At 43.6% G+C, this 18,274-nt stretch overlaps 1 protein-coding gene across 1 annotated transcript; it reads left to right on the top strand.

The window, feature by feature from the left end:
- The first annotated feature begins 1,209 nt into the window (after nucleotides 1-1,209).
- Nucleotides 1,210-13,114, top strand: LOC136679773 (melanin-concentrating hormone receptor 2-like). Its single transcript, XM_066658444.1, has 5 exons — nucleotides 1,210-1,409; nucleotides 6,018-6,227; nucleotides 10,105-10,299; nucleotides 10,948-11,067; nucleotides 12,805-13,114. Exons 1-5 carry the CDS (start codon nucleotides 1,210-1,212, stop codon nucleotides 13,112-13,114), a joined length of 1,035 nt encoding a protein of 344 aa, XP_066514541.1.
- Nucleotides 13,115-18,274: the final 5,160 nt, after the last annotated feature.

Here is an 18,274-nt window from a genome sequence, read left to right as displayed (position 1 = left end):
TCACCTCACTCTCACTGTTTTTGAGTTATTTGATGTGTTCTCCCTGTGTCTGCATGGGTTTCTGGGTTCTCTAGTTTGTTTTTGGTGTAAGTTCTTGATTGTGTGATGCACTACAATGGACTGGCACCCTGTCCACAGTGTTTTCAGGTGGTTCCAGATACTGACAGATACTGATTGTATAATAATCACAATCACACATTGTGTACATTACATTGAAGGCACCAAATAAAAGGGACTCTTGGGTGACTTAGGTGCTGCTGAGAAAAAATATCGATCTCATGAAATGAAAATGGATGCTCCAGAGCAGCGGCACATGAGCCTAAGGTGTCAATGTTCAAGACAAAAAAATAAATGATACTGAGTTGGAGTGGTGGCGCAGCAGGTAGTTGTCTCAGTCACACAGCTCCAGGGGCCTGGAGGTTGTGGGTTTGATTCCCGCTCCGGGTGACTGTCTGTGAGGAGTTGGTGTGTTCTCCCCATGTCCGCATGGGTTTCCTCCGGGTGCTCCGGTTTCCTCCCATAGTCCAAAAACTCACGTTGGTAGGTGGATTGGTGACTCAAAAGTGTCCTTAGGTGTGTGTGTGTGAGTGAATGTGTGTGTGTCTGTGTTGCCCTGTGAAGGACCGGCGCCCCCTCCAGGGTGTATTCCTGCCTTGCGCCCAATGATTCCAGGTAGGCTCTGGACCCACCGCGACCCTGAACTGGATAAGGGCTACAGATAATGAATGAATGAATGTATGAGTTGGAGTGGTGTTTGCGATCAAGAACTAATCATCCAACATCAGCACCTGACCTCAGTAATGTTGCCATCAAATCCTCACAGCTATGTTCTAGTATGTAACTCTTACTGCAGTGAAGAGGAACAGACTCCTCATGAGTACCCTTCATTTCAGATGGAAGAATTGATTGATAGATGGGAGGATAGATATACATCTTTCTGGAGAGATTCAGTTATCCATTCATCTATTGGTCGTTCCATTTATCTCTCCATCTATATCTCAGTCCATTCATCTGTTTATTTCCATCTATTAACCAGTGCCAATGTAAATGCATAAGCGAATATTATCACAGGGGGCGTGGCCTGTTTGTATTCAGGTGGAGAGAAAGTCTCTCTCTCTCTCTCTCTCTCTCTCTCTCTCTCTCTCTCGTGTGAGTTGTGAGTCAGGGCCAGTGAGTGAGAGTGTGAGAGGGTCCGGTTAAACACTGGCCATGGAGCTGAACACAGGTTCTGGAAACGGAACTTCCCGCCCGTTCAACGTATCTGGACCTAACGGAACCGGACCCGGTCCACAGGGGGATTACAGCAGCCTCGTGCATCTCACTGAGACAAAGATCCTGCCCGTGTTTATCGGCTTCCTGTGCTCCACGGGTCTGGTGGGCAACATCCTCGTGCTGGTGACCATTTTAAGGTAAACTCAAATCAGCTGATCCCTGAAACAATCTGATCACAGCCAATTAAAAGTTGAACTGAGCTGAATTCAGTGGTCAGTCCATAATTAATGATGCTACAAGTTACATTTACTTATTTTTAACTGTACATCTTATATTTTGTAAAAAAAAAAAAAAAGTATTTTTTTCAAAATTGTAAATACACAGCTATAAATCCTGTTCAGTCAAAGCTAATCGATGGGAATCATCAGGTTCATGCAATTACAATAGCAGTCATAAGTTTGAGCACACCCTGTCATTTTCTGTGTAATGTAAAATGACAAATGTAGAATTATACAGTTAATGTATTGATAAGTTATTCAAATATATACTATTTTTAGTAGTCTGTGGTAGACTTGTAGTTTACAGTAACCTGTTCTAGAGGCAATATACAATATGCTGTTACAGAGACCAAATGTTGAGCTTCATGAAGCTCCTGATGATGCATCATTGAACCACAGTCAATAAAATATGAGAGTAATGTATTAGTAAAGGTCTCAGTCCACCTTAAATTCAGCAAAAATAATCCAAATTCCCGCTCTTGTTGTTGTAGATTGGATCTCACGCAGTCTAACACATCAGTTGATTTTGTATCGGCTCACTCAGTCTGTTTTGACCTTGAAGTGTTGTGATTTTATTGTTCATTTGATATAACAAGTGCTTAGCAGACGTCAGAGACCCTTCATTTCTTTCAATTCTGGTCCAACAACCTTGCACCAATACTGTCAATGCCAGATAAACAGCACTTAAAGCTTTCCATCCTTCCATGGTGAGATGAACAACTCGACACTGTGGGTCTGAAAGGTCGCGGAGCAAGAGAAAAGAAGAAACCCACACGGAGAAAAGGAAATAGACACAAAAATAGAAATCAACCCCAGCTACCCCAGGGCCCAGACCTCAACATCACTACTTGGTATCTCCCAGAATGCACTATTTTTATACCATTTTTCTTTTTTTAATTTGGAGCAATATTATATTTAACATCAGCCACTTTATTAGGTGTTGACGTTTACATCAGTAAAGCAGAGCTTGAAATCTGTCCCTACTTAAGTCTCAATCATGACTAACTGGTTATAACAAGGGAAAGGTGGTGAGTATCCAGGCTGAGGTGTGTTGAAAATATAAGAGAAACAGAAGCGATACAGATTCCGCCAGGGTTAACATTCAGGATGGATTCATTCAAGGTTTTAATGTATACACACAGGAGAGTGGAGAGCTCTTCAGCTGAGAGAAAAATCGAGATTAAATCTGTCAGAAGATCTGATCATTCCTCACAGGAATCCAGTCTCAAAGTCTTATTGCATCTCCGTCAGCCTCAGCCTCAGCAGGTGTTCAGTCATCAACTTCTCGTTTCAGATCGGAGAAGAGCTATAGAGAAAGCATCTGTCATAAAAGGAGTATTTTTAAGCGTGAAATGTGAAATAAAACATTTGATCACAGCACTGAGTCTGAAATATTGACAGACAATACAGCATAGCAGTGTAAGACCTCCGCTATAGTTTCACCTGGACCAGTCTCTTGGACAGCAGTGTTTCCCAGTGTTTTGAGGGCTGTACATACTAAAAGTGAAGGTAGAGTAACTCATTTATAACAAGAAGACCTCCACACTGCTCCTATAGATTCCTCATAGGCTTCACACTGAAAACACCCAGCTCTAAGCACACTGCAGTTTCACACACTGTGGTGAGTTTGCTCTCAGAAACATTTGATAGGATAGTGTTCAGAAACATGACAAAATACAGCTTTCTGCTTCGTTTGTAGAATGCCATGCTGCCTTTATCTGGTCCGTGCTGGGTTCAGTGATCACTCACAATGGTCATGCAGGGTTGGGCAGTGGCCAAAACACAATATATATACGGATTTCCTGGGGATTGGTTGTGCTGCTCTAGAGTTTTTCTTCCTGTCTTCTCCTCTGAGGTAAACCTGTGTTTGACAGTGCATGCACAATTTGTAGAACTTAATAGAAAGGCTTTGACCAGTAAAATGTTTTTTTTCTAAAGCAGCCGTACATAAGCTTAAGGTCACCATGCCCAGTGCTGAGTGAGGGCTAGAGAAGACTTATGGTTACCCCCTTGGTTGCATCAGTGGAGGCTTAAGGTATTCATGTCCCAGCATGCCTTGCTGTCTCCGTTGTAAGGGACTTTTTTTTAAGTGTTATTTGTTGTTGATGAAGCAGTGTGTAGTTTTCTTTTTAATAGATTGAAATATGAGTGGTTCTTTTGTGTGATGTGGTGACTCACTGTCCTCATCGGTCTCATCAATATCCAAGACTCCCCCCCCCTACCCCCACATCAGGTGTTTTGGTGTGTTGGAAATGTGCAGTCAGGGGGCATCTCTGAGAATATGTGAAGGCTGTTTAAAAAGTGCTAATAGCCTACGACCTGTGGTCTCTGTTGTATTGGAACGCCATCCAATATCTTTGGGACCAGCTGAAGTTTTGATTATGATCCAGAACTGATCCAACATCGGCATTTGACCACCCTTTTATTTGTGAAAGAAAGACAAATGCCAAAGAAATCAAATCTCACAGCAAATGTGCCTTCACCGAAGAGTAGAAGCAGCTTCGTTAAAGAAAAACAAACTACTCCTCAAGCAACGGCTCAAATATCAGTGTCGTCTACTCAAAGCTGATATCTGCTCATTATATTTACACCCTCACCACAGGAGTCAAATCCAGTCTGCATTAAGGAGCCTCGGGCCTCAAGGAGTTCAATGAAACTTCATTTTCTGAATTTTTCCTGATCTTGGCCTTAATAAATATTTATCAGCACAGCTGAAAGATCTGGGGATCCACACTGTTACCGATCAGGTAGAAAATCAAGAAGAAAAAATGAGGAAAGAATATTCGCTCAACTCCCCAGGAATTTTATGAAGGAAGCTGGGGTAAGAACATGCAGTTTATTGGTTCTCACTTCCAAATCTAAAGATACAATACATAACGGCTTTCAGAGTCTTTCCTACCCTCCTCCAAATGTTACATAGTGAAGTTTCTGCAGTGCTGAACACAGTAGCATTGACAGAGGTTCTGTTCTCCCTACTGGAGGTCATTGAAGAATCTCAATGATTTTGAAGCTGTAATTGTGATGCAACATAAATCTACATAGTGTTTCTTTAAATTATAGGAATCATGATCAAACACCCAAATTATACCTGCTCTGTGCTGGTCCGGTGGACAGCTGGACTATAATCTGTAATTGTAAAACTACAAAGTGCACCTACATTGTAGCTGGAGCTGATAAAATGGTAAAAGAATGTAGAAACAAGGTGGCCATTTTTTTTAATCTGATAGCAGTGCTCTGCACTTATTCCAGGGCCTCAGTTTGTTGGCGTTGGTGTAAAATGCTGTATAATGAGCCTGCGGCGTTCCAGTGGTATCTTCTACAATCTGTTGGATGTAAACTCTCAGTAAAAGAATGACAAAGGGTTTGCTGTGCTTTTCCCTCACTTTAGAGACTCGCTCTGCTCAGCCTACAGAGGGTAAACAGATCACCTCTTAAGTATGGCCTGGTTCACAGCGGCGTGTAAAAGCGGTGCTGCTTTTTTTTTGCTTGAGCAGACAAGTGTCTGAAACCACTGCAGGTTCCAGAGCAGATCTTAATAGAAAATTAATGGACCGTCACCATCATTCACACACTGTGTAAACATTACAAGCTGATCTGTCTAATCACAATCACAATCTGCTGTATACGAGGTGCAGGATGGTTGCATGGAATGTAATCCCAGCTCAGTTGTCAGTGTGGAGCTGTCTAGAAGTCCAGAGCTTGACAGTGGCACTGGTTTGTGAATATGGTTTTACAAATTTTACATTTATAATTGTACTTTTAGCCCTGCAAAGGACTGGCGCCCCCTCCAGGGTGTGCTTCTGCCTTGCCCCCATTGAGTCCGGGTAGGCTCCAGACCCACCGCAACACAAAACTTGATAAGCGCTTATAGATAATGATTAATTAATGATTAATAATGATAGATAATAATTTTTAGTAAAAAAAAATCTCAAGTTCAATCCTGTATCCTGTGTATATTTATGAATGTGTGAGCTTTGCCTGTTCTAGACCCACTTCACCTTTGACCATGATAATCTATTTTACACACAGAGACCACACTTCGTAAAATTCATCTCAAGTCAAATTTCAATTACAGGATTTTAACTCTCTGACCCGTTTTAATCTGAGCCTCTGTAGCTGGAGATTACATTTGGCCAAATGGCAAAGTCTGGACACTTATTATATTGATGCACAAATTCTATTCAACCGTTGTACCTCCAGCATTGTTGCTGTCACATAGCTCCAGGGGTCTCTGGGTCTTGGTCCTTGATCCCAGTGTGTTGAATGAAACTGACCACTCACCTTTACAGTGGAATTATTACAAGTGACATGCCTTACACTGTATAAATGTATTCATTTGCCTTGCTGCGTTCCCCACTTTGGGAACCACTGCTGTAGTTCACTGTACACAAGCTTTTCATGACAACTCACATAGTCCAACATATACATCTATAAAGGCTTATTCGGAATCATTAACCAAAGGGATCAGTGACAGTTTGTTCCCAATTAACATCTTCTGGTCCACTAACTTCAGCTTTGTCATTTCAGGTCGAGTAAGAAGACCGTGCCGGATGTGTATGTGGGTAACCTGGCCATTGCTGACCTGGTGCATGTGACTGTGATGCCATTTCTGATTCATCAGTGGGCACGAGGGGGTCACTGGGTGTTTGGAAGCTCACTCTGCACCATCATCTCCTCCATGGACAACTGCAACCAGGTCGCATGTGCTGCCGTGATGACTGCCATGAGCCTGGACAGGTGGGTCATAAATCACCTGAGATTGGAATTGTGCTCTGTACTGTGTTCTCTGAAGAAACAGAGCTCCATCTAATACATCTGAGATGAGTTGGCATGGCCCCATAAGCCTGTTACTGAAAGAAATAGGACTCTCTCTATGAAATGTGATTATGTTTCAACAGTTCCCAACTCTCTACAACTAATGTCATATATACCATGCCTTATGGCAAGTGTAGGCTAGTGGGGTATATATTATTCCAGCATTGTGCTGTGGAGCAGTGGAACTGTACTCTGGGCATTTATTAAGCTCCAACAAATGCCTTAGGTATGAGATACTGTGCACTTCTACTGCATGGTACCTACACTACTCAGCTGAAACTGCCAACTTTTTAGTACCTACTCGTGCACTCTCAGAAAAAAAGTTACAGAACAGTTCCCTTATTTTCACTAAAGCTACAAACAGTGTAAATATGCCTTTAAAAGGTACAGCAGTTTTGTTAAAGTCCAGTTGTGTTCCCTAAAGGTGCATTACATTCTCTTCTCCAGAAGGAGAGGAGTGAGTTGGTAATCTTTTGTTATATAACTGTCAAATAAAGGAGCATAATGAATGTTTTAAAATTACAATTATTATAGAATATGGTACAATTATGTTCCCTAATTAAAGGTATAGTACATGAATCCTTGAGTGTACCACTAGTTACAGCAAAGGGTATTTTAAAGTAGTGTTGGTACCATGCAGTGGAAAAGTGTCGTTAGAGTGCCAGAAAGTACCGTCCAACATTAGCACCTGACCTCACTGATATTCCTGTGGCTGAATACCATCAAATCCTCCTAACACCAATGTTCCAATATGTATTATACAGCCTTCCCAGAAGAAAAGAGGCTCTTACTAATTAATGCCCTTTTTGTTCAGTAGAAAAAGATGCGAAGCACCAGATGGAACTGGGCTTGGTTCTCACTCACGTTTAGGAAACTACAGGGGTGCTGTTCAGTGTTTCAGTCAAAAATGAGCATGTCTTTACATCTTTTGACATAAAGAAGACTGTGAAGATGATGTATTACCTACTTGTAATCAGTGTGGTCCAGAAACTTTAGTGTGTAATGCAACATGGTGGTCTTCTGGCATGTTGTTGAGTTTTTAAATGGCTTATGTATTTACCTCTGTGCTGGATTCAGAGAGCGTGAGGAACTCTATCAGTTTACTGGAGAAACACCTGTGCTACTAAGGGGCAAAAATCTTTCATGCCAAATAGTTAGAGGCAGAAGCCGATACTTTGAGGTGAGAGGAGTTAAGAGGTTTTGGCTTGTGGCCGAAAGTTATCCTGGTGTGTGTTTAATCCTGGCAAGAAAAAAGAAAAAAATACTCCTGGGGTTATTTGCAGTCTAAAAATTTGCATCCTTTCCTTCATAGCCTCAAAAGCTAATGCAAAGCAGCGTTGTTTTTTGGTTCGCTTATTTATTAATTTCTTTATTTATTTAATTTCTTTATTTATTTGTGTCTCAGTTCTCCATCAGTCTGCTGACCTTTCAGAGAAACATGTCTCAGAGTGACAAGAGCACTGAACTCATTAAAGCAGGATGTGTTTTGTCAAGGGAGAGAAATGCCTCCAGACTATCACAGGAAAATGGGTCTATCTGCCATTCCAGGAAAACTAATCACAGCCTTTTATTTAATTACCAATGAATTATTCCTCACTTTCAGCACCAACCACCACCACTCAGACGTGATAGGCCATCACAAAATGACACAACAGAAGTGCTAAAACTCACATAACCTACAATTTGTTAATATTTTATGTTTCTTCACTGACAACCCCACTTTAGTGAGTATCAAAATAAATTTTTATACGCCCTTTATTCCCTATAACTACTATATACTGTTTTGTTACTGTGCCTTTAAAGGCGACGTCTGTGGTTTGAATTGAAAAACCCTTTTTATAAAATGCATTTCTTTCCTCACGACACGGAGAACACTCCTCACAGACAGTCATCCAGAGCAGGGATCGAACCCACAAGCCCAGGAGTGTGTGACATCACATCATTTCCTTCATTATTTTTACAATTTAAAGCAACACTATATGATATTTTTGCCTCAAAATTACAGCTTAAAAACTATTGTGATGCTCAACTGAGCTGTAATAAGAACAGAGCATCTGTCACTGATACTCAGGGCTTAGCACTCCAGAAACTTCACTATGTAACCTGTGGAGGAGGGTATGAAAGCTCATCACCTGATTCTGAAAACCTTGTATTTGTGTTGTATCCTAAACCCATTTTGCTCATTTTCTTAGAGAGATATGTTATGGCTGATATATATTTAGGGCTGGACAATAATTCATTAATAATAATATTATATTATACAATAATATTATTATAATATTATACAATAATATGTATCGCAATACAGGGGGTCCTCGACTTACGACGTTCCTACTTCGCGTCGTAAACAAATTTTCGGTGTAAGTCAGAACATACGTACATACTGTACGTAAATAACATACTGTAAGCACTTCCTAACACAGTATTTATCAAAAAACACCTCAGTCCTGAACCGCGTAACCGTGTGTTCTTCCGCTGCGCACACCAAACACGAAGTTCACGTTACGACGTTTACGACGCAAAACCACTTAAGTCGAAACAAGGCTTTATACAGTAAATGGGAGATGTGTCGTAACCACGGAACATCGTAACTCGGGACTGACGTAACCCGAGGACCCCCTGTATACAATGTTTTAATAACAAAGATGTGAATTTTAAACACATTTTCAACATTTCAATATACATCAATATACATCATCTGTGACTGACGGTCGTTACAGGGCACTGCCCTCAATTTTAAAGTTATACTATAAATAAACTTAACATCCAACTCGATTAAATCTGCCTTTTTTTTAATATCAGTTATTATAATAAGCCCTCATTACTTTTTAGGTCTATGCATGATTTTTGAATGTCACCACAAGCTTATGTAGCCTTATTAAAACGGCTCTTCCCGGAATCCAGGCTTTTCAAATGAGATGTGGAGTTTAATGGCCTCCAGTGAGCATGCTGCCATCCTGCTGAGATCGCATAGGAAACATTAAGCAGAAAACAGAATGCATATACACACACAGCCTGGGAAATATGAAAAAACTAATTGAATGTGATAAAGTATAAATCAGTGTAAAGCACAGATAGTCATGTTTCCCTAAATATGTTGTTTTTAGTCTTCTCAGAGCAGGCTGAATATTGTTATATATTATTGCCTCATACAGTAGTTATCAAGTAATGAGGTGACTTTTTAAAAACAGTCATAAATTTGATGTTTAGATATTAACTTTAATGATTCATGTTCAAAAGTATGATGATATCCAGCATTTCTTCTAAAATAAATGGTATAAAAAAGTTCGGGGAAGGCGTTATACTAGACTTGCTGCCAGTGCTGTGAGGATTTGGTGGCATTCAGCCACAGTAGCATCAGTGAGGTCAGGTTCTGATGGATGCTTAGTTCTCTCAGTCTTAGACTTGGATGGAGCCCCAACGTTGTAGAAAACACAGGTTCATTATTCTACAGCCCATTACCAGGGGCTTTATAGTCTTCTAGCCCACACTTGGAATTCAGCACAGTGACCTTGTGCTGATATGTGACAGCTCCAGAGTGTGGTCCAGTCCAATTGGTCTTTGCTTTCATGTGGACATTATATTCTCTGTTTTCTCCCTATTAATACCACTGATTTTAGAAACAACACAGCATGTGTCTACATAATATTGGCCATATTGCGTATATATTGACTTAAGTTCAGCAGTTTAGGTCGCGTTATTTATTAGCTACATTATTTCCAACTGAAGAGGCAGGTACGTCCTGGCTTGCCAACTCCATCAGTGTTAAAATGATTTAAAAAAAAACCTTTTTCTTCAGGTATCTGGCTCTGGTACATCCTTTTCGTCTGATGAGCCTCCGGACGAGGTCCAGGACCATCCGCATTAACCTGTGTGTGTGGGTGATGTCCCTGGTCCTGGTGCTGCCGGCCTGGCTCCACTCAAAGGTCATCCGCTTCAGAGATGGACTGGAGAGCTGCTCTCTCAACCTGGTCTCTCCCAGAGAGGTGTTGTGGTGAGAACTTATATTGATCATCCACTGCAGAGGCACAGAAACACTGCTGTAGAGGATGATTCAACAGCATCTACAAACACAGTTCCTTAACAGAGCTGAGCCTTGTTCAAAACCATTGTAAAATACACAGTACCCTTGACTGCACACATTAATTAACTTCCATATTCATTTTCCCAAGTTATTAAAAGTCAGGTTGCCTGACCTGGGCTCCTACTTTGGCTAATTTAACTTACGGCTAAACAAGCTAAAGGGATTAAACAGTGGATTGGAGAATCCATAGAAAGACTCCTGGAATCCTGGCCCAGGAAAGAGAGACCTTGGTCCCTGGAAAGAGAACTCCGGTCTGAGGTCTGTGCCTCCGCCTGGTGGCCGAGGGTGGACAAGCAGACGATCCAACAGAGTTACAAAGTTCAGTATTTACAATTCGGTCAAATGACCACCTTTGTTATTAATAAAGGTAGTAAGTATATCTGTAATAAAATAAAATATATTGGTGTTATTGATAAAATAAAGAGTACTATTACAATTTAATTAAAATACGTTGTTGGTTAAGGTACATCTTAAGTAATAAAAGATTTGGTTGTTCCTAAAGAACCATTAAGGAGTCCATAATTTTGTGTGTGTGTGTGTGTGTGTGTGTGTGTGTAGGTACACTCTGTACCAGACCATGACATCTTTCTTCCTCCCTCTACCTCTCATCTTCACCTGCTATGTCCTCATCCTCGTCTACACCTGGAGAATGTATCGCAAAAACAAACAAGCTCACAGGTGAGTTACTTTCACTACAGCCCTGTTATCTTCAGTCACTAGTGATTATTTATTTCCACTAAAGGTCATTTACTTTCACTACACTTTATGTTCCATCACTGCAGGTTAGTTACCTTCACTACAGGTTGTTTATATTCACTACACATCATTTATTTCCACTAAAGATTATTTACCATTTCTTTACTTTCACCATGTTAATTAATATGATACACATTTCTGGATCCTTCCATCCATTATCTGTAACCGCTTATCCAGAGCCTACCTGGAATCATCGGGCGCAAGGCGGGAATACACCCTGGAGGGGACGCCAGTCCTTCACAGGGCAACACACACAGTCACACATTCACTCACACACTCACACCTACGGACACTTTCAAGTCGCCAATCCACCTGCAACGTGTGTTTTTTTGGACTGTGGGAGGAAACCGGAGCACCCGGAGGAAACCCACGCGGACACGGGGAGAACACACCAACTCCTCACAGACAGTCACCCGGAGGAAACCCACGCAGACACAGAGAGAACACACCAACTCCTCACAGACAGTCACCCGGAGCGGGAATCGAACCCACAACCTCCAGGCCCCTGGAGCTGTGTGACTGCGACACTACCTGCTGCGCCACCGTACCGCCCCACATTTCTGGATATTATTTTTATTTTAATAGCATTATGATTGTATTTTTATTATTGCAACTTCATTCTTGGGTAGTGTCTCTGTCACAGCTCCAGGGTCCTGGAGGTTATGGGTTCAAGTCCTGCTCCGGGTGACTGTCTGTGAGGAGTGTGGTGTGTTCTCTCTGTGTCTGCGTGGGTTTCCTCCGGGTGACTGTCTGTGAGGAGTGTGGTGTGTTCTCTCTGTGTCTGTGTGGGTTTCCTCCGGGTGACTGTCTGTGAGGAGTGTGGTGTGTTCTCCCTGTGTCTGCGTGGGTTTCCTCCGGGTGACTGTCTGTGAGGAGTGTGGTGTGTTCTCCCTGTGTCTGCGTGGGTTTCCTCCAGGTGACTGTCTGTGAGGAGTTGGTGTGTTCTCCCTGTGTCTGCGTGGGTTTCCTCCGGGTGACTGTCTGTGAAAAGTGTGGTGTGTTCTCCCTGTGTCTGCGTGGGTTTCCTCTGGGTGACTGTCTGTGAGGAGTGTGGTGTGTTCTCCTCGTGTCCGCGTGGGTTTCCTCTGGGTGACTGTCTGTGAGGAGTGCGGTGTGTTCTCCCTGTGTCTGTGTGGGTTTCCTCTGGGTGACTCTCTGTGAGGAGTGTGGTGTGTTCTCCCTGTGTCTGCGTGGGTTTCCTCTGGGTGACTGTCTGTGAGGAGTGTTGTGTGTTCTCCCTGTGGGTTTCCTCCCACAGTTCCAAAAACACACGTTGGTAGGTGGATTGGCGACTCAAACGTGTCCATAGGTGTGATTGATTGAATGTGTGTTGCCTTGTGAAAGCCTGGCACTCCCTCCGGGGTTTGTTCCTGCCTTGCGCCCAGTGATTCTAGGTAGGCTCTGGACCCACCGCGACAATGAGTGAATAAATGAACTTCAGTCTTCAGTTGTTATGTTCATTGTGTTACTTGTAAGTGATCTATAATCACTGTCATTCTGAACATATGTATCATTTATTGTGTAATGAATGAGTTTCAGAAACCTGCATCAAATTAAGATCTGTGTGCTTTTATTCTATAATGCTTATGATTTAAAATTTTTACATATTAGTTTCCAAATGTATGTGCACTTGTTGCATATGGTGGCTTTTACTTTCAGGTACAGCACCAGCGTTCCTCGTCAGCGTGTGGTCCGGCTGACGAAGATGGTTCTGGTCCTGGTGGCTGTGTTCCTGCTCAGCATTGCGCCGTATAACATCCTGCAGCTGGTGAACCTCCAGGTGCCACGCCCCTCGCTGGCATATCACACCTGTTATTACCTGAGCGTGTGTCTTAGCTACGCCTCCAGCAGCATCAACCCCTTCATCTACATCTCCCTCAGTGGTCACTTTCGCCACCGCATGGTCAGCCGAGATGTTCCCAGCATTCCCAGTTGCGAGCAGAAAGCCGAGACACGGGTCAGCTTCTGAGAGAAGAGGTGGACAATATCTGGTTAGCTTCTGCGATTGGTGGGAAGTTAATTAATCAGTCATATGGTCAATTTATTAAATATACTTTTAATTAGAAAGGATGCAGAGTGTTAATGATGCAAAGCACTTCTCTAAAGAAGCATCAAAGACTGACAATGGTGCCCCCCTGTGGAGAGATCACAGCCTGCTTAACATGAGTGGATGAGTTACACACCAACTGTGTTTGCTACAGTGACAGCCTATCGTTTTCTGGAAAGGCTTTGTTCTAAATCCTGGAATATTTCTATGAGGACTGGATGGCAGACACTAAAGCGTAAAAGAAGTCAGGTACAGATGTTGGATGGTTATATCTGAGTCACAAATGCCACCCCAACTCATTCCAAACGTATTGGATGGAGCGCCACATACCCCTAAACAGCTCCATTGCTCCACCACTCAATTCACATCCTATACCCCGGGGTAATCCCCTGGAGCCCAGATTAAACACCGAACAGTGAGCCATCTTTTATGAAAGTGTCTCTCTGCTGTGTGCTCTGTGTATTGAACAGTTTCAATGGTCAGACTCCGAATCATCTGTGAATATGAGGAAGAACAAAGAATACCCACAGGATCTGTTTTTGTGCTGGTCTTTAATCCTGGTTTATGGTGACTTGGCGCCCCCTGCTGTTTCAGAGGTGCTGCTTGAATAGTTTTGGTGGTATTGATGTTGTGATGAGGTTTAGTAGCAGTTGAAAGTTTGAAGTTTTGTGCATCTTTTGTATTTTTTAAAGCTTATGGATGAATAATAAGACACAAAAATAATTTCATGGAATGAAGTAGTGGCAGAAAGCTGTGGTGGCGGTAGAGATATTTCATAGCTTAAATGTCACTGATTGACAATACATTCAAATCAGTGCCTCCATAAATCAGACACTTTTGGCTGCTACTGTATAGAATAATCATTAAAATGACCTCATGGTTTTTACACTCTGTCTATTGTATCAGCTCCACTGACCGTACAGGTGCACTTTATCATTCTGTAGTCACACATTGTATTCCATCTGTTGCTCTATGTATTTTCCTAGGCTCCTTTCACTTTGCTTTTCAAAAATCAGGACCTCCACTGAGTAGGTATGAGGTGTACAAATCATTTTTATTTATTTATTTACATATGTGTAACATATAATTTTAATTCAAATTACAAAAATTCTCCGCTCTTTGGTTATTTGATGGTAGCTGATGTGCAGAAATAGAAACCAACAATTGTCATTTCATTAAACATAAATGACCTAAAAAGAAGTATAAATGACAAGTGAGTCGATTTTATTCATCACTCAATTAGCTATGATTTCTTTCAAAACTGCTTGTTTCTTGGGGATAATATTGTATTCAAGAGTGTGTGTGTGTGTGTGTGTGTGAGTGTGTGTGTGTGTGTGTGAATTCTGGTTTAAACTATTTAAAATAGTGATTTTTATATTAGCGAACATGAACATAATTAAAGTTAACAAATTTTAAAAATGTAAAAACCTATTTATAAACCAAATCTTATTTCATTCTGGGAGCGTTGGTACGAGAGGGAGGACATTCTCAGCGCTGTGGTGACTCTGATGGGGTGGTGGGGGGCGTGGGTACGAGAGGGAGGACATTCTCAGCGCTGTAGTGACTCTGATGGGGTGGTGGGGGGCGTTGGTACCAGAGGGGGGTCATTCTCAGCACTGTAGTGACTCTGATGGGGTGGTGGGGGGCGTTGGTACGAGAGGGGGGTCATTCTCAGCGCTGTGGTGACTCTGATGGGGTGGTGGGGGGCGTTGGTACGAGAGGGAGGACATTCTCAGCGCTGTAGTGACTCTGATGGGGTTGTGGGGGGCGTTGGTACGAGAGAGAGGACATTCTCAGCGCTGTAGTGACTCTGATGGGGTGGTGGGGGGCGTTGGTACGAGAGGGAGGACATTCTCAGCGCTGTAGTGACTCTGATGGGGTTGTGGGGGGCGTTGGTACGAGAGGGAGGACATTCTCAGCGCTGTGGTGACTCTGATGGGGTGGTGGGGGGCGTTGGTACGAGAGAGAGGACATTCTCAGCGCTGTAGTGACTCTGATGGGGTGGTGGGGGGCGTGGGTACGAGAGGGGGGTCATTCTCAGCGCTGTAGTGACTCTGATGGGGTGGTGGGGGGCGTTGGTACGAGAGGGGGGTCATTCTCAGCGCTGTAGTGACTCTGATGGGGTGGTGGGGGGCGTGGGTACGAGAGGGGGGTCATTCTCAGCGCTGTAGTGACTCTGATGGGGTGGTGGGGGGCGTTGGTGCGAGAGGGGGGTCATTCTCAGCGCTGTAGTGACTCTGATGGGGTGGTGGGGGGCGTTGGTACGAGAGGGGGGTCATTCTCAGCGCTGTAGTGACTCTGATGGGGTGGTGGGGGGCGTTGGTGCGAGAGGGGGGTCATTCTCAGCGCTGTAGTGACTCTGATGGGGTGGTGGGGGGTGTGGGTACCAGAGGGGGGTCATTCTCAGCGCTGTAGTGACTCTGATGGGGTGGTGGGGGGCGTTGGTACGAGAGGGGGGTCATTCTCAGCGCTGTAGTGACTCTGATGGGGTGGTGGGGGGCGTGGGTACGAGAGGGAGGACATTCTCAGCGCTGTAGTGACTCTGATGGGGTGGTGGGGGGCGTTGGTACGAGAGGGGGGACATTCTCAGCGCTGTAGTGACTCTGATGGGGTGGTGGGGGGCGTTGGTACGAGAGGGGGGTCATTCTCAGCGCTGTAGTGACTCTGATGGGGTGGTGGGGGGCGTGGGTACGAGAGGGGGGTCATTCTCAGCGCTGTAGTGACTCTGATGGGGTGGTGGGGGGCGTGGGTACGAGAGGGGGGTCATTCTCAGCGCTGTAGTGACTCTGATGGGGTGGTGGGGGGCGTGGGTACGAGAGGGGGGTCATTCTCAGCGCTGTAGTGACTCTGATGGGGTGGTGGGGGGCGTTGGTACGAGAGGGGGGTCATTCTCAGCGCTGTAGTGACTCTGATGGGGTGGTGGGGGGCGTTGGTACGAGAGGGGGGTCATTCTCAGCGCTGTAGTGACTCTGATGGGGTGGTGGGGGGCGTTGGTACGAGAGGGGGGTCATTCTCAGCGCTGTAGTGACTCTGATGGGGTGGTGGGGGGCGTTGGTACAAGAGGGGGGTCATGATTTATTGATTAACGGTCAGTGAGGGTCTGCCTGCTAATGCTTGCACTGAGGTGATGTACAGTTTATGAAATGCTCCCAGTAGAGTCTTCAATTATAATGGAATGACTGCTTCTGTAATATGCACATGATATTTCATCTTATGAGAGATATATATATATATAAAAAAAACTCAGGTCTTTTCATTTCAGGCTTGCCTAATGTTTGTGGACACTTTGGACATGTTCTTGCTGTTTTTACTGTTGTTAAATACTGAGTACTTATTATAATGAGCATGTATTAATATTTTTTAGAAGCTAAATCATTGTGTTTTTAGCTCCAGACTTTCACATCAAACCAATCTTTGTGAAATTTGTCTTTAAAACTCCCTTTTATACACTGTATAAACTAAGGGTTAATCATGAAATGAAATGTACTAATTTAATAATAACAATGGCTACAGTCTTTAAGATGTTTATTGTATAAAACACACATTATCTGAAGGTTTGTTAAACTTTGAGTGACTGTTTATTTTTCCACAAGTCATTAACGAATGCTCTCTATGGACTTTAAAGCTCTGTCTACAAACATCTGGACATACTATTGTGTATGGAAAGTTACTGCAGTCATTTCTACTATATGTCCCAAACTTTTGAAGCCCAGGGTGCTCTGCTGTGTCAGTGCTGTTTGTCTTGGATCTTTTGTAAATTGTGTATGACACGCATTAAAGCTCACATAGATCACCTTTATCCACTTCAATGTAAAGTTTCTTTTAGGAGAACCCTGTAAAAATAAGCACATTTACAAGACTCATTCAAAGTTAGTCCATATTCCTGCTCATCCAAACAGACGATATAAACATCTCACTTCTTCTGGGGAAGTCTTTACATGTTGGAACACTTCTGTTTGGATTTATTTGCATTTAATTAGCAGACTATTTAGTGACGAGTGATTATTAACACTGCACTTGTCTTAAAGGTGCAGGATGGGTCTCCATCACTCCAGAGAACACAGTTCCACTGCTCCACTGTTCAGTGCTGTGGGGTTAAATACCCCGGGTGTGCTGTTTAATCGGTAGACCAGTCTTTAACGCTTGATCAATAACCAAACCGGACACAGACAGCGTCTGACCTGCTGCCTGTAGGGCATTTCTCTCCCTCTAATCTCTTTGTCTCCCATTTCTCTGCCTCTGATTCTCCCCATCGTTCTCTTGCCTTTTATCTACCCTGCTTCTTTTTTTCTGTCTTCTTCCCCCCTCTCACTTACTACTGTCTATTGCATTCTCTCTCTCTCTCTCTCTCTCTCTCTGCATGAGCGTTTGTGAGTGTGTGAGAGCGGTGGTGTGTGTGGCGTTGAGCTTGTGCTCTTTTTCCTTTTTGATATTTATTTTTCACTCTGGTGTTTGGTTTTTCCGAGTTTTCACACTTTATTCTAAACACTAGTTTTATCGATAATCCGCCGCGTGCGGTGTGGGGCGAGTAATGGCCTCTCGCTTTGCAGCGGCAATGCCGTCTCTCTCCCGCGCGAACGGGTTCAGGTGCGTTCCCCCGGCCCAGGCCTCGGTGGAGAACGTGCTGCTCGCGGTGGGGGGGAGAGTCGGGAATAGTAAGATCTGTTCCGCGTCGCGGATGAATAAAGCCGTGGTGGTGTTTGTGAGGGAGGAGCGGCTGGTTTCTAAACTGGTGGAGAGTGGGATTGAGGTTATGGAGAGTTTTGTGTCGGTGTCGAGGGTCACCATCTCCAACGTCCCACCCTTCGTTTCCAATGAGTCACTCAAAATAGAACTGAGCCGCTTTGGGAAGTTCGCGAGTGAAATGAAGATGATTCCTCTGGGCTGTAAGAACGAGGCACTGAAACACGTCATGTCTTTCAGGAGGCAGGTGTTTATGTTCTTGAACAGCCCAGACAAATCACTCGACGCCGTGTTCCGTGTGATTCACGATAATGACTCGTACACCGTGTACGCGACCACAGACAGTCTGAAATGTTTTCAGTGCGGGAGCAGTAGGCATAAGCGGTTCGACTGCCCTTT

The sequence above is a fragment of the Hoplias malabaricus genome, chromosome Y (genome assembly GCF_029633855.1).
Source record: "Hoplias malabaricus isolate fHopMal1 chromosome Y, fHopMal1.hap1, whole genome shotgun sequence".
NCBI lineage: Eukaryota > Metazoa > Chordata > Actinopteri > Characiformes > Erythrinidae > Hoplias > Hoplias malabaricus.
This window is presented reverse-complemented; position numbering and strand designations above follow the sequence as displayed.